The 17,023-nt window shown below is 28.3% G+C and overlaps 3 protein-coding genes across 3 annotated transcripts; 2 read left to right on the forward strand and 1 right to left on the reverse strand.

The window, feature by feature from the left end:
• Positions 1-1,557: 1,557 nt before the first annotated feature.
• On the forward strand, positions 1,558-7,751 carry LOC141535601 (putative neurotrophin receptor LTRK 1). The gene is made up of 8 exons (XM_074255557.1): positions 1,558-2,209; positions 3,511-3,747; positions 4,489-4,577; positions 4,705-4,848; positions 4,925-5,087; positions 6,066-6,346; positions 6,468-6,641; positions 7,032-7,751. The coding sequence occupies exons 1-8, from the start codon at positions 2,158-2,160 to the stop codon at positions 7,503-7,505; spliced, it is 1,614 nt and encodes a 537-aa protein (XP_074111658.1). The 5' UTR covers positions 1,558-2,157; the 3' UTR covers positions 7,506-7,751.
• A 1,007-nt stretch (positions 7,752-8,758) lies between these two features.
• Psidin (phagocyte signaling impaired) lies at positions 8,759-13,279 on the reverse strand. Its single transcript, XM_074255555.1, has 9 exons — positions 13,112-13,279; positions 12,748-12,972; positions 12,409-12,662; positions 11,762-11,985; positions 11,376-11,688; positions 10,972-11,276; positions 10,642-10,900; positions 9,702-10,556; positions 8,759-9,596 (listed from the first exon to the last, which is right to left on the reverse strand). The coding sequence occupies exons 1-9, from the start codon at positions 13,170-13,172 to the stop codon at positions 9,375-9,377; spliced, it is 2,718 nt and encodes a 905-aa protein (XP_074111656.1). The 5' UTR covers positions 13,173-13,279; the 3' UTR covers positions 8,759-9,374.
• A 1,799-nt stretch (positions 13,280-15,078) lies between these two features.
• LOC141535603 (activating signal cointegrator 1 complex subunit 1) lies at positions 15,079-16,928 on the forward strand. The gene is given in 8 exon segments (XM_074255564.1): positions 15,079-15,311; positions 15,604-15,648; positions 15,650-15,714; positions 15,787-15,852; positions 15,855-16,104; positions 16,276-16,436; positions 16,501-16,628; positions 16,708-16,928. Coding segments are annotated over 8 exon segments (1,053 nt in total). The 5' UTR covers positions 15,079-15,093; the 3' UTR covers positions 16,828-16,928.
• Positions 16,929-17,023: the final 95 nt, after the last annotated feature.

Raw genomic sequence — 17,023 nt, forward strand, 5'->3', positions numbered from 1 at the left:
TTTAAATTCGAATAATGCAGGCTATAATAACTTCTTTCATGAATTGTGAAAAATGTTATTATTTTTAATTTTAAAACACCTCAAATTGATTTTCGGCGCTTCATTATATAATTTAAATAATAATTGAAATTTTTTAATTTCTCGAAATAAATGTTCTTTTTTTTTTTTTTTTTAATAAATCTTTATTAATAATTAAAATTAATAACTTTTACTACCGCTCAATCCAATCATTATAAACCCTATTTTGTTATTATATTATTATTCCATTAGACCATATTATTATTATAATTATTTTTATGATCATTATTATTTCTTATTATAATATTTTTTAGTGTATTATATACGACTTCTTTATCTTTACTCATTGTAAATGTACACTCGGTAAAAATAAATTTTGAGTCTTGGCTGCTAGAGGACTTGTAGTCCTGCGGCCATTTAAATAAATGCATTACATTACATTTCGAGAATTATTTTTTCAACAATACCAAATTTTTCTCCAATAATTTATATTTATAAGCATTTTTGTAAGAATTATTTAAAATTGACAAAAATTAAACGTTAATATTTAATTAAAAAAAATCAATAAAAGATATCGATTCAATTCTTTTCAACTCGGGTCCTTTAAAGTTATTTATGCTTTGTTTTTCACGCGTTTGTTTCTGTAAATTTTGAATCAAAAAGATAAAAATCAACGATATCTTCTTAAACTCATTAATAATCCTATTTCTCTGATTGGATTGTATATAAAATACATATGTAAGGATATATATACATATATACATAAATTTATATATGCATCATCATGTCCTTTCACCCACGCTTTTAGGTATGTACAACACCGGAGCTTATCCCGAAATCTGGTGACGTGCCAACTAATTTTACATGCTGGCATAATGCATCCATCCTTGTGGGTAGGACAGATGATTAGGCAAAAATAAAAAAAAAAGTAATTGAATACTCTTTCGACATCATCCATCCATATACTGGAATAAACCATCAGCACTTACATTACATTAGTGAATGTTTGTTGGCGATCTGTTTGGCACGATTAATGGTATATAAATAAATATACTATGAATATATCTATATAATGTATATTGTATTGCACTTTCGAAAATTATTTTTAGTTATGTTTGATAACATTTATATATGTACATCACCAAGTGGCTACTACAACTAACTAGTGAGTGACCTTCGATTTCCAGACCAGAGATCATCGGTAATAGTTTTCTTCTATCTATGATTCACTCAAGATTACTTTATTTACCTTAACAAACATATTTTATGTGTAAATCACCAAATGTCCAGTTATTAAGACTTTGCCCTTGAGTTGTTTTCTATTCTAATTTAAAAAAATTATATATTTAATCATGAAAAAGATAAGGGAGAAATCATAAAAAAATGATGTCATACTTGATAAACGAATTTTTGAAGGGTGAGAAGAGAACATAATAATATAACAGTGCTGTGTCTTTCAATGAAAAATGTTGTATCGTGGATGCTGATTGGTAGCTGGGCAATTCGGTTTTAGCGCTCGGAGAGAAGTGATCTCTTATGGATCTTAAGAAGTCTTGTCTGTCAGTAAAATAAAGCGTAGTAACGTTGCCCATCGTATTCTATGCAGTCTGCAGTTCTTTCGCACCTCTCGTCGTGATTGTTTCATTAACGTTCAAGATATAACAAATCATTCTGACATTTATAAGTTATAATTTAGTTAATAACAGTGTTTTCTTCTCATATAATAACTGTGCCTTTATTCAAAAAGTTTTAATAATAACAGTGAACATCATTTAGTTACACTTGTAATTAAAAATACAAATCAATTCCAAGAAGTGATTAATGCTAATTACAATGAATTTCACATAATGAAAGTTTAAATGATAAATATTATTTATCAAATTATAATAACAATTATAGTGATACCAATTAATACATTAAAAGTATAATTATGTTTATGAGTCGATTAATTTGTATTTAAAATTAATTTATGAAAAATATGGAATGTACGCAATATACATTCAAACATTTTTTTATTTAATTTAAATTTTTAATCAACGAAAACATGAAAATTTAAAAGTTTTCATCTAAAAAAACGTTCTGTAGTTGGTTGTTAAATCTCCAAGAGATATAATTTTAAAAATGTTTTAAGTTCCAATTATGAGTCGTGAAATGATAAATCTAGGACGAGATTTTGTCTCAAGAAACTCTGGTAATTTGAATTGATTTATAATTACTCTTAATGAATTGTATAAATATAGGTATAAACATTCGAAAGATTAAAATTTTAAAAATATTAATGAGAAAATAACAACAAAAAAAAACCCATAAACCTACTTATTGAGATATCGATTAAACAATATGACCAGAAAGAAAATCTGATAAGCTTATACCAGATTTGTGGTTGAGTATAACATTTTAATAACGAACAAATTTTATCTGGGAAATAGTAGAATATTCTATCTGTATTTATACATATACCTAATCTTAATCTTTCATGACTTTGATAACCTCCGTAATACATATATAATTTATGAAGTTCTTTAGTCAGTAATCTATATTTACGATTTTTATATCAATAGAAGTTGAATGATAATAAAAAAAAATTATATGTAACGGCCGTACCCTTCATAAAGATCTCATGAAATTAACGTTTCTACTAAAATATAAAAAAAAGGATTCCTTTTTTTTTTTTTTTTTTTTTTTTTTTTTTTTTTTATTTCTCAGAATGAAAATTTTTTTCTTGTTCGATAAAGTAAATTTAGTGGAACGACATAAATCTCCTAAATTGTTTTTTATATTTTTTAGTACCTAGAATAATAATATCATTATCGCGAAGAAATAAAAGACGATTCTTCCCGGGTTAAGTGTTTGACATAAAATGGTACGGAAGCTTTGAGTTGCTTTGAAAATAAGTGTCTTGGTGTGTCATAACACACTAAGGACACATCTCATATTGTACTATATGCTAGTACATATAAATAAATAAATAAATATATATATATATATATATATATATATATATATATATATATATATATATATATATAAAGTAACATAATATAAGAAAAGACTGACAGGACGGATCGAAAAATAAAGAGAGATAGAGGAAAAAGAAAAGTCTGAGAGTAACGAAGAAAGAGATATCTCTTTAAACAGAGAGATTGACGATAAAAAACGATGATGAGAGATCTCATGCCGGTATTATAGAATGGAAGGAACTTATAGGTTTGTTAACTGGTAGCCAGTAGCTGCTGGGAGGTTTGTTGGTTTTAAATGAGCAAGAGTCGTTGTCCAACTCCGCTGACCGTGGAGATAACGCTCTGACCCGTTACGCTGCCCGCAACTCGAGCACATGAATGCCGTCACTGTCTTTATCCCCTTAAGCTGCTTCTAGTACCGCGATTATCCAAACGTACCCGCTCTAAACCCTTTTATTCAGCGACCAATCTTATACATCCTGATGCCTATTTACTATTTATCTCTAAATAACTTATGCTAAATTTATTCCAGGCTTTGTTGATTCAAACAATACTAGAACACCCAGTGAATCCTCGGATAGGTTACAAGAAACTTATACTAATTCTGAAGACCGTCGTGAATCTAGGTTGACTAATTGCCATGGAAAAGGACCTATTTGTGGCAAAGAGGCTGCTTGTCGAACCTTTCCTAATAATACATCTAAATGCGTTTGTCCGCATGATTTATCACCACCTACTGATGATCTTAAATGTCCAAAGCGTTTGACTGGTGAGTTATAGTATATTACACACCGAGGGTAGTAAAGTAAGAAATGTCTCAGATTACATGTGATCTGAGGCTTTCTTATTTACTTCCCGAGAAGTGTATGCTATTTTTTTGCTCGACAACGGCAGAAAGTGACAACTTCCTTTAACGCAGCGGGCCGAAAGTTGACGTTTTCTGCCCGTAAAGCTAAATAGTATATTACACACCGAGAGAAGTAAAGTAAGAAAGTCTCAGATCACATGTTTGTTGGTCGAGGCGAAGCCGAGACATTTCTTCTTTAGAGATCTGAGACATTTCTTACTTTACTTCCCTAGGTGTGTAATATACTATTTAATCTTCCAGATTATTGTATTTATTAAGTACAGACAAACTTTAAACACCAATTGTACATCTGTAAATAGACAGTTTTCATAAATTAATATATTCAAAGCAATAATAATTATTTTTCGATTTTACCTGATTTAATAAATTAATATTTTTTTTTTTAAATTAATTTTTCTGATTTTTTTACATACAAATAAACACAAACAAAATAAGCTATTCACAGTGACTTATAACAAAGTTATTTAAATAAATATCATTACTTCCAACAGTTAATCATTAACTTACATTACAACTTAATTTTATTTCATCTAATTATTATTCAATTTTACTGTACAAGACTAAAATAATCATGTCTTACTTTTTATTCAATAATTCAAAAAATGATATTATTAATTACGGATTTAATTTTATTTTTTTCAGCTTTCTCTATTCCAAAACCCATTAGTAATATTTTTCTACCAACAAGCAATGCAACCAACAGCACAATCACTCTTTCAGAAGCTGAACAGGTATTGCTTCAATCTTCAATCTAATAATAACAACACAATAATCCTTAAGAAAATTTGCATAAACTACTTCTATATATTATTTTTTACAATTATAATTATAAATAAAAATAATTGAATTAATGATTAGGTCAATGGAAGGAGTCAAAACAAAATACCGGAAGTTATTGGTGCAACAATAGCTTTTATTATTGCATTAGCGATACTTGGCATATTTATTTTCATTTGTAGAAAGAAATACTCTAATAAAAAAATAAATCGTACTACACTAGACGTAAGTTGATCAAATTTTTAAATTATTTATTGTAATTAATTAAATGCTAATTCAGTAATCTCTTGAATTTTTCTAGTTGTCGCCGATGAATTTAAAGAAAAGTGTTCTTTTGGCAAATAAATACACGCCAAACCTTCAATACTTTAATTGTGCACCACCGGAAGTACCGATTTTACGTCGTGAAGATGTTACTTTCTTCTATGAAATTGGACAAGGCTGTTTTGGTAAAGTTTTTAAAGGTAAATTATTTAATAAAATAATTACTATTAATTGAAAATTATCAACACAAAATAATTTATGTTTTTTTCGTTTTTTGAAATTTTCTAAAATTTTTAAATTAATGCAAATGTTTAAAATATTTAAAAAAATTTTGGAATTAAGAAAAAAATTTGTGAAATTCTCAAGGGGGAACACCACTGTGACGATCGGAGAAAAGAGGTGATTTTCGGTCAATTTTTTGACAGGGAAAATAGAAGAATTTGAGGATTGGATTTTTTAATTTTTTAAAGGTACATTAAAGATTATTATCCTAAATTTTCAATAAAAAATAGTTAATTATTACAAAGTTAATAACAATCTCGTAGAGCACTAGAAAAAATTTCCTCCTCCACGGTCGATTCGATAACTCAAAAACGAATCATCTGAAAATAAAAACCCAAATTTCTTTTTAATCAGTAAAAATGTAGTTATCGTCACACGTATGAAATTTTGCAAAATTTTAATTTAAAAAATTATGGCGACTGATTGAAAATTTTCTCACTATTCTTACTGTTTTTTTTTTTTTTTGTTTTAACCTGGTTAAAAAAATGTTTAAAATAAAAATTTTTTAATTTACGTACGTATGACGATAACTACATCCTTATTGATTGAAAAGCAATTTGGGTTTTTATTTCCAGATGATTCATTTTTGAGTTATCGAACCGACCATGGAGGGGGAAATTTTTTCTGGTGCTCTACGAGATTGTTTAATAACTTTGTAATAATTAAATATTTTTCAATACAAATTTAGGGTAATAATCTTTAATGTACCCTTAATAAAATAAAAAAATCCAATCATCAACTTCCTTTATTTTCCCTGTCAAAAAAATTCTCGAAAATTACCTCTTTTTTTCGATTGTCACAGTGGTGTTCCCTCTTAAGCTTTATTTTCAATGAAAGTTGAAGAAAAAATTAAATTTAATCCGTTAAATGAAGTACAGAAATTAATAATTATGCAGGTGAACTTTGTCATGGTGATAATAAGAAAGTAATTGCTGTGAAGGTTTTAAAAGAGTCAGCATCTCGAGAAGCTGAAGAAGACTTCATGAGGGAAGTTGAAATAATGTCGACGTTTCGTCATGAAAATATTTTATCCTTAATAGGAGTAGTCCTAAGAGACTCGGGTAACAACCCTTGGATGGTTTTTGAGTATATGCCTCACGGTGACCTCGCAGAAGTTTTAAGAGCAAACTCACGGCAATTAAGAAGTTCTACACCCGGACTCAAGCCATTGACCAAGGTTTAACTTTTTAACATTTTATCTTTGTATTTAAATTTCCTTTTAATTTTTAATTACTCTTACTATAACTCAATTCAACTATTTGAGATATGAATATATATTTTTTTAATTATTATTTTAGAAAGATTTACATCAAATATCAATACAAATTGCTTCTGGTATGGCTTATTTGTCCGCTCAAAGATTTGTTCATCGTGATTTGGCGTGTCGTAATTGTCTCGTTGGAAAGGATTTAATTGTTAAAATATCCGATTTTGGAATGTCACGTGACGTTTATACATGCGATTATTACAAAGTAATTAATAAAAAAAAATTATTACTTTATATTAGGATGTGCCAAAATTCAATTTCCGTGAAGAACCTTTTAAAATTAGAATTTTGAGTTCCGCTTATAGCAGAAGCTGTGTTTGGGCATTTACTAAGATATTTTGGGGTGAGACGATTTATTTGATTTTCATAGAATTTTTTAACAGGAGTTTAGTTTGGGTATTTCCGCTGAAATTTCACATTTTGGCCGGAAGTGCCTAAGCACAGCTCCTGCTAAAAGCGGAACTCAAAATTCCAATTTTAAAAGGTTCTTCACGGAAATTGAATTTTGGCACATCCTACTTTATATAATAATAATTATTATTATTTGTATTATTGTTTTTATTTTTATTTATTTTTTTTTTTTTTCGAATTGTAGATTGGAGGATCAAGAATGCTTCCGGTTCGATGGATGTCACCAGAAAGTATAATATTCGGACGATTTACTCTGGAAAGTGACGTATGGAGTTTTGGGGTAGTTTTGTGGGAAGTATATTCTTACGGAAAGCAGCCGTATTATGGATATAATAACGAGGAAGTACTGAAAATTATTCACCAAAGAATAATGCTTACTCCACCAGAGGATTGTCCAGAATTTGTTATCGAGATAATGAAGCAATGTTGGAAAATAGACCCACGCGATCGTCTTCGCTTTTCGGAGATTCTTGAAAAATTTAAAAAAGGTCATCAAACTTTCGAAAAAATCAATGAAAAGGGTAGTTTACCTCGGCCACCACAGGGACCAATAACAGTAAAATCACCCAATATTCTTGATTCTGAAGGATATCTTGTTCCAGCTCCAACAACACCCCGAGAATACTTGCAACCACTTGCTTCTGTTTATTCTATATGATTTTATATCAACCTATAATCTGTCATTTAACTCTTATCGTTCATTTCATAGTTCTATCAGATTATTAATTTGTAAATTTTATTTTATCATATAGAAACACTTACAATATAGTATTAATGTTAAAAAAAAAATTGTAAATAATTTAATAATGGTATTATTTATGTTTTGTATTAAAAATTATTTCATAAATACTTTGTAAAATCAAATTAAGTACTACCTTTAATTCTTGCTACAAATCAGATAGAATGGTTCTTTTTTTTTTTTTTTTTTTTTTTTTTTTTACACGTGTGTTACTGTCAATTGTTTTTTGTTCATAATTTATAAAGAGAATAACCGTGATGATCTTAAATGACGATCGTATAAAATAAACAGAAATTATATCGTTATTTGACTTGTCAAATAATTTATTGGTGATTTAGTGAAAGGAAGAAAAAAAACCAAAAATGTACGAATATAATATTTTGTTGTCAACAAGATTTCCGCAAAAGTTATGGAAAATAATAAACGAATGTCAAACGGGTTCAATACGATGGAGTTTAAATGGTACGACAATTTTATTAGATTATAAAAAGTTTCGTGAAGAATATTTGAGCCCACCGCAATCAATTTTCAAAACTAATAATATCTCGAGCTTTGTACGTCAATTAAATCTTTACGGCTTTCGAAAAGTGACATCACATAATCGTGATCCATCATGTAATTCACGTAATCCTGATATTCATGAATTTTTGCACGATAATTTTAATCGTAGTCGTGCAGATCTTTTGAGTAAAGTATGTCGTAAAACTTCGGGGAAATTAAATAAACGCAATGAACGAGCTGAAGCTAAAAATTTTCCACGGAAAGACGTAATCAATAAATCAAGAGCACAAGGAATTTCCCGATTACAAATGTGCCAGGTTAATTGAAATTTTATTATTTGAAAAATTTAATAATTTTTTAGCTCTATAATATTTATTTATAAATTTACTATTATTAGCTTGCTCTTAAAAAAGCGTTGGAACAAGCGGTTGCTGATTATCGACGTAAGAAATTTGAAGAATTGAAAGAAATTGTACTCACAAATCATCAAGATCGTTTGTGAATATTTATTTTTTTATTTATTAAACTAAAATTAATATTAATGCACAATCAATTAATATTTATATTATTCGGAGTTAAAAAATATTTGGCTATTATTTATTCACTAAAAGGAGTGGGTAAAGTAGTATTATATTAATTAAGATGTTATTTAATGTTAAATTAACGAAAAATTGAGAATAATTTGTTTTTATTTTTGTAAATAATACACATTTTGTCCTTTTATCGTTTTATAAACTGTTTAATTTTAATTTAACTGGAAGTAAAAATATTTTTTGCTCGACGGGCAGAAAGCGTCAACTTTCGGCCCGCTGCGCTAAATGAAGTTGCCACTTTCTGCGTTCGTCGAGCAAAAAAATAGCATACACTCCTCGGGAAGTAAATAAGAAAGCCTCAGATCACATGTAATTGTTGGCCGAGGCGAAGCCGAGGTCAACAAACATGTGATCTGAGACATTTCTTACTTTACTTCCCTCGGTGTGTAATATATTATTAATTATTGGAGCCAAATTTATTTATATTTTTACATACGAGTAAATAAAATGATTTAACTAACATATGGCAGTGATTGAATAAAAAATTAAAAAAATTTTCAATTAATAATCATAAAATACAGAATTTAATATTTCTATGATAAAAAACATGATTATTTTATTGTTTTACGAGCGCAAAATTATTTTCTAAGCGTATAGTATGTACACGTCTTGAAGTTATTACAGAAGAATGGTTGATGATAGTAATCGTTTTTAAGGCTGACTTGAGAGTTTGTACATTGAAAATTTTGATTTTTCAACTACGGAAATTATTTAATAATTTTGTGGTAAGTTGAAGCCGTGATCTAAGCATCCAACAACTTCGATGAATACTTTCTTGAACACGTTCTGCAACTATTGCAGCTGCTTTTTCCTTGGTATCAAGTCCTGTATTCAGTGAACGTTTTTCAAACTCAGACAAAACATTTTCTAATTTTTCTGTCCTTTTCATGAATAAATCACTAATTTCTGTCCAACACTGAAAATGTAAAATAATTTATGTCAAAGTTTGTTATTTTTTTTTTTTTTTTTTTTTTTTTTTTTTTCGAATTAAAAAATTTAATAGCAAAAATTAAATCCTTACCTCAATATCATCAGCAGTCAATGATGATTCGACTTCTTTATTAGTTTTTTTCCGATTTTTTTTATTAGTAATTTGAGGATAAGCTTGATTTATATAAGAAGCACACATTATACCAAGAAATGAAAGAGTTTCGCCACAAGTAGCAGCACGGAGTAGAAAATCTTTATAAGACACCGGCTCATCAGTAGTTGGTATAGGTAAGGTTTTCAAACAATGAGTATTTCGAATAATCTCAATACATTGAGAATCTGGTCGGGAAAACTGAGAAAATGAATCGGCGAGTCGCGCAATAACCATTAATTGTTGAGAATCATATGATTCACGCAAACGTTCGACTGCATCTATTGGCACTAATATACTCTCAACTCTAACACGTCTATCTGCAGTCATAAATTTTTCAAGACACTTTGGTATGCGTTCATTGTTTAAAGTTTCAAGTTCATGTGATAACTTTGCCAAAAGTAACGAACAATCTTGTTCTTCAGCCGTAGCAGCAATTATTCTTAAAATAAGATTACGGGCAGCAAGTAATTGAAGCATACAGGCACGTGTTTCTTCATGTTTTCGAGGGTCTTTATCATCAGTCGATGGTTCCCAACCGACAACAACTTCAAGATCTCTGTTGTCGCGCAATAGTTCCCATCGTATTGAATCTTCATGAGGTAGCACTCTCATTGAAACTAACGCTCTGGACAACGACTTAGCGCTATCACACCAGCTCAATTCCAGCAACATTTTGTCAACAGTTGATGTAGCAAAATGTAAAGAATTGTCAAGTCGTTCTCTTAAATCAACAAATTCTTGAATTTTTGCAAAACTTCCATACTTATAAGCGAAGGTTAGACGATCTGCACTCTAAAAATGTATAAAAATTTTATTAATTTGATATTAATAATAAAAAAATTAAAAATGAACAGCAACAATCTATATAAATACTTACATGCTTGTAATTAGCTACGAAAAATTTAACAGCTTGATCAAGAGCATTTGAAGCACTAGATAAGTGCCCAAGTGGAGCCAAAAGTGGAACATACAAATAGCTCAAAGAGACTAATTGAATCTGTTTTGCATCTAGTAAGGAAAAAACATGATCTGCTGCACCTATTAAACCAGCTTCTAGATAAACTCGTATTAAAATTATTTTCAAATGGAAATTCGCTACACTTATTGATAAAGCTCGCTCTAATAACGCCATTGCTCTGAAATAATTTTAATTTTTATTATTTATGGATACAAATAATAAAATTACTAAAGATTTGCAAATATTTACTTGTAAAGATGCGAAGCTTCGTACGACTCATACCACATTTGTATCAGTAAATGTGCAGCAAGAAGAGCATAAGAATCAAATGGAGCAAAATCAGTTGGCAATCTTTCGTCGTTTATACACAATTCATTTCCTTTTTCGTAAAGATCACGTAAACGATTAACTAGTTTTTGACGTTTTTCTATATCCAAAATAGGTGAATGGTGCATACCACATGCACGACGTAATTGTTCAAAATGAATATGTCGTAACATTAGATCTTTTTTTGTAGGTGCTGAATCTTCAGCTATTCCAATGTCTTCGTTCATCTAAACATCATTTATGAGTTACCATTGAGTGTCAAATACAAATATTTCAAAATAAAATTATTAATATCAATAACATAATAAAATATTTTTTTAACTTACACTTTCAAGCAGCTGTGATTGTTCTTCAAAAGTTAATAAATTTAAATATAATCTCAAATCACCAACTGTACAGCCTTTGTTACCAAATTGCTCAAAGTACAATCGCATCAATTTTACCGGTTCCATAATAGCCCGTAAAGCAACATTACTGGAACCAACGCGTTTTAATAATTCAAACCGAGCTAAATGTGGAGCTCGAGCTTTCTTTCCACACGTTTCTGCTATGCTATCCAAAAATTCTAAGCACTCACTGGGTTGTTGATGCTCTAATGCAGCGGTCAAGTAACTTAGATAATGAGACCAATTATCATTACTGTAAAAATAATAACTTTGTTAGATCTTTTCTTTTTATTACAATACGATTAAATAGATAGATAAATAATTACTCTTCGTTAATTAATTCCTTAAAAGCTGTTGTAGCTTCTTCGTATCGTTGTAATTGTATAAGAAGAGCAGCTTTACGCTGTGGCACTCCTGAAAGTCGAGCAGCTAATGGTCCAGATAAAACATCTAAAATTTGTTCATTTTTTCCTTGAAGTTCCAATATCATACTATACAACTGAACTTCTTGCTCTGCCTCTAATTTTCCTTCATTGACTAATTTTAACACCTATTTTTAAATTAAATCAATCGAAATTATATATTCATAATTTCATATTTGAAAAATCACAAACTTTGTAATACAAGTCATTTTTAGTATAATGAATTGCTCTTATATTTTGAGAATTTTTATAAATAATCAAATACTGAACACTTCATCAGCCTTTGACTGGCAAATAGTGAAATTTGTCCAGTTAAAAATTTTCATTTATTTGGAAGTTAATTTAATTTAATCACTTTCACAATTCAATTGATTTATGGAAAAAACATTGAATTTTAATTAAAAAAATTAGAAAATGTCGCAAATTTCTTTAAGCCCCAATACATTTTCAAGAAGGAATTTTTGCCTTTTTTATCAAGAAAGAAACGTAATTAAAATGCTTGCTTATAAGGAGTAAATTTAAAAATTACAGAAATATTAAACAGACTTTACCATTCGCTCAGCAAGAGGTAATATAATATTTTTGGCTAAGGCATCCTCAGCTTGTATGGCTTGCATAACAACACTCATAACAGCCCAAAAATAGTAGGGATTTTTTGGTTTTAATTTGTACAAAGCGAGTGCTGTTTGCTGTTGCTTTTTAAAATCACCCAATCGTACATATGACATGAACAAATGTGTCAATAAATCCTCATTATTTGGATCGGCTTTAGCTGCAGCTTCATAAACTTCTCGTATTTTGTCAGCTAAAAAATTTAACAATTATTTAATAAAATACTTTCATTTAAAATATTAATTAGAAAAACGTGAGAAAAACAAAATGATATATACGTTGATGAATTTCCTTGTAACAAATGCTCATTGCTTGAAGCGTTGAATCGTCACATGGTACTTCCGAACGTACTTTATCCATAATATCCTGACATTTATCTTCTTTGCCTAATCGTAATAAAGCTAAAGCCTTTAATACTCTAGCACACTGATTATCCGGTTGTTTTTTGAGGACTTTATCCGCCTCTTGGAGTGCTTTTTTGTTATTTCCATTGTCTAGCCAATCTATAAAAATAAACTTTTTTTTTAAATATCGAATTGTGGTGACTACATTACATAACTTTTTCGCCGGTAAAATAAATCAAAATAATAATTAAGTATTATTATATATGACTGAATTATAAAATTATAACTAAATACTTACCATAAATTGGTCGTAAGCGACGTTCATTAACTGCATTATTAACATGAGCCTTAGACGCCATCGTATAAAATAACTTTACAAGATAAAGACGGTTTTAAATACACAACATTCTTCCGGGACTTGGCTGCTCTAGCACTCTCTTGCACTTACAAAGATACCTATACTATACATACTTACATTGAACCTAAATATATATTATATGTAGTTAAGCCTTTTGTGTATACCATACACTACTTTAGTCGCTTCAGTCTGTTCAATTTTTAATACCAGTCAAATGCAAAACCATCAAGTGACATATTTAATTTTTTTTCTCTTTGTTATTGTGTAACTTGCCGTAAAAAATTACTATTCTTTAATATGATTATTTCTGACGTTAAGTTGGTTGATTATTAAAATTTACGCATTCAATTTAATAAGACAGTATTACTTTTCGTAAAAAATAGAAAATAAAATAAATTCACCATTAGCGTCCTAATGCGCAATCGCGTTGAACTAGCGGAAAAATTCAAATCAACAAAAGTAACTTGCATAAAAAATGTTATATCCTAAAATATCATAGGTGTCGTTGTCGATGCATTACGCGGTAATTAATTTAAATTCAAATTACTTAACTCTATTTAAATATAAATATAAAATAAGTCTTTTATCTTGAAATCTCGAAAATCGTTGCAACTCATAAATTTAGTTTAAACGCTCTCTCAAAACATACAATAAACAAAACCATTTTCTAAAACTTCTCAGAAACATAAAAAGTACTTGAATAAAATGCACACGTGTTACTTAACAACTAGACCTTTGTGAAAACTCATAAAAAGGAAAACACGTGTTGAACATTTCTCAAGGGTTTTCCTAGTTAAAATTATTTTAGCTAAATATTCTCAAGAGGTCATAAATTATAAGATATAATAAATATGAAATAGAAAGCATAAAGCCTTAAAACAACCAACACTGGAACCATTTGTTAAATAAATAAACAATACTTTTAGAATATCTTATAATTATTAAATAATATTAATGTTTTAGTTTAACTAAATAATAGTTTTCATATGGATTAATAAACAAATAATGATAGATTCATATTAATATTAATATGATGTATATAAATATATATATATATATATATTTGTATCGACATGGGTTTTTCCTGTGGTTTCCCCATGTCACTGTTCTTAGAGCCTAAAGAAAGGTGAGGAACAGGGCAAATGCGATACAAAAGGCACAAGTCGGACCACAGCCGCAACACTAAAAATATATAAAGAAATATTATAATCTAACTTTGTTAATATTTAATAAGCAATAATACATGCAATTATAATACTATAATAATAATAGTAAAATACTGACTAAGAATAATATTATAATAAATAATAAGGGTAGAAATAATTAGTTAAACACCAAAAGTAATAACTATTGTAACTAACAAATATAAGAATCTAAAGTATAAGAATAATATAAGATAGCATGACAGCCCTCACATATGTCTGTGTATGGGTACCTAGCTAGTATACAGTAAACCTACATATAAAAGTTATAAGTATTAGTGTGTATTCGAATATATGTATTGTATGCGTACTGTAACCGTTAGATGAAGACATGTATATGTTAAGTGTATTGGTGTGAACCAGAGAGGGAGGAAGTGAAACTGGAAAACTCGGACCTAAAACCGAGACTCCTTGTAATGACACTTCTCCCTGAGAGCTGTAACCGAGCACTTGCTGTAGCTGAAACCACTGAATAAAATCAAGCTCTCTGATAATTATTATTTATCATTTAAAACAGTCCCCCTAACTAAAGTTTTCCCCTTTTCTTAATTTAATCTAACAAATCCCATTATCAAAAACTGAATTAATAAACAACAATAAATTTAAATTGATCCCGCGTGACTACAACTCACACCTCAGTCCAGAAGAGGCGTTACGAGCAATCTAGTGACCTCGCTGGACGTAACAAAAAAAAAATAAAAGATTTTATCTAGTTATAAAATGGATGTCTTAAAACCAGAATTGATATGGGTTGAAGATTGCTGTTATCGATTTCCGGATAATAGTGTTTGGTCAAATAAACAAATTAATGCTCCATATGAGGAAGATTACGATCAAATAGAAGATAATATTAATCAAGAAGTTAATAATAGTGACTGTAATATAGTTATTAAAACTCTGAAAGACGAAAGATTTCAACATGACGCTACTATTCCTCCGTAAGCTATTAAATGATATTAATGTTAGCTGTCACTTAACAATTTTTTAATTTTTTCTTAACAATTAAATTTCTTTCAAAAAATTATTTTTAAAAAATTGCATTTCTAATTTGTCAAAATTTCTATAAGTCCATTTTTTTAATAATTTTTTTGCTATAATTTATTTGTTAAAAAAAATTAAAACAATTGTGAAGTGACAGTTAAATTTAATGTCATAGATATTAAATTTATTAATTATTTAATTAAAAAATTATCATTACATGATTTTCTTAATGTTATATTTATTTTTTAGAGTCTTCTATCGATTTCTCATAGGGTTTTCAGGATCTACAAAAAAATCTAGAAAGTGAAACAAAAACTACAATTAAAATTCCATCTATTGGATCTAAAGAAAATAATATTGGTACTTATAATAATAATTTATTTATAAATAAGCTTATTTGGCTACATTTTTAATTATGTTATTATTTTCTAGTGATTGTTGGAAAAAGTCGATCAAGCGTGATATCATGTCGTCAAAGAATCGACTTAATAGTAGAATCTTCAAGGAAAAACTTTCGTTTACTCATTTTGTATCAATCCCATTAGATTATGAAGTTATTATCAATAATTTTATAAAATTTAAAAATGAAATTCTCAATGACTCTGAGCTGAAGCTCAGCGGACTTTCAGAAAAGTGTTTTGTTAGTCCTTATAAACTTCATTTAACTATTGGAATGTTATTGTTAGTTGACGACAAAGAAAAAAACGATGCTATAGGAACACTCGATGCTTGTGTTAAAAATGTTATCAAGTAAGTTTTATAAACTGTTAATTACAAATATCTTGTTCTAAAATTTTTGATTTAATCTTATGAAATAATCAAACTTTCAATATATTCTTTTTAGTTTTTTTTTCGCTTTTAGAACCAACTTATCACAAAAGCAAATTAAATAAATATTTATTCTTTTCAATTGATTTTTAGACCTATTTTGAAGGAAAAAGGACCAATAAATATAAAAATTCAAGGCCTAGAAATAATGAATGATGATCCGGAAAAAGTCAAGATACTTTATGGTAAAGTGTTAAAAAATGATACACTCCAAGAAATTGCCAATAAAACTCAAAACTTTTTCGTTGAAAAAGGTAAATCAAAGGCTGGTATAATAGATTTTATTCATTATATTTTATTTTTGTTCTTTTATTTCAGGACTCATGAAAATTCAATATACTGAAACCGTAAATTTGCATATGACGTTAATAAATACAAGCTGTGCAATAGATAAAAGTAAAAAGAATTCTAAAGCTCCTACTTTTGATGCGACAAAAATATTAAAAGTAAAGCTAAATACATAATTACTTTACATTCAAAAAGTTCATTATTCTTATGTTAAACAATTATTATAATTTTTTACAGAAATATAAAGATTACTACTTTGGGGATTCAAAGATGGAAAAAATTAACATTTCTATAAGAAAGGTGATAAGTGAAGATGGCAGTTATGAAAAATTGACAGAATTCAATTTGTCAACGTAAAAAAGTGTGCATTTATGTAATAAAATCGTTTATAAATGCAAAATTATGTAACATAGAGTAGTTTTTATTTTTTATCAATTAATAAAACTTGTACTACATTATTTAATTTTTTTTTTTTTTTTGGAGAAAATTATATTCTTTCAGCAGTAACTCTTTCAATTTATAAATTTATATTTATCTTTATCTACCAGCAATT

This window comes from Cotesia typhae, unplaced genomic scaffold, assembly GCF_013202065.1.
Source record: "Cotesia typhae breed Kobodo isofemale line unplaced genomic scaffold, CoteBio_Ctyphae scaffold_152, whole genome shotgun sequence".
Classification (NCBI taxonomy): Eukaryota; Metazoa; Arthropoda; class Insecta; order Hymenoptera; family Braconidae; genus Cotesia; species Cotesia typhae.

Bases quoted from the DNA above. Each gene is read 5' to 3' on its own strand.
- Psidin (XM_074255555.1), bottom strand. From the start codon at position 13,172: ATGGCGTCTAAGGCTCATGTTAATAATGCAGTTAATGAACGTCGCTTA. The intron at 12,973-13,111 runs GTAAGTATTTAG...TTATTTTTATAG, and splicing joins TCGCTTACGACCAATTTATG to ATTGGCTAGACAATGGAAAT. The intron at 9,597-9,701 runs GTAAGGATTTAA...TTACATTTTCAG, and splicing joins TGACTGCTGATGATATTGAG to TGTTGGACAGAAATTAGTGA.
- LOC141535601 (XM_074255557.1), top strand. From the start codon at position 2,158: ATGAGTCGTGAAATGATAAATCTAGGACGAGATTTTGTCTCAAGAAAC. The intron at 2,210-3,510 runs GTAATTTGAATT...AATTTATTCCAG, and splicing joins TTTTGTCTCAAGAAACTCTG to GCTTTGTTGATTCAAACAAT. The intron at 3,748-4,488 runs GTGAGTTATAGT...TATTTTTTTCAG, and splicing joins ATGTCCAAAGCGTTTGACTG to CTTTCTCTATTCCAAAACCC.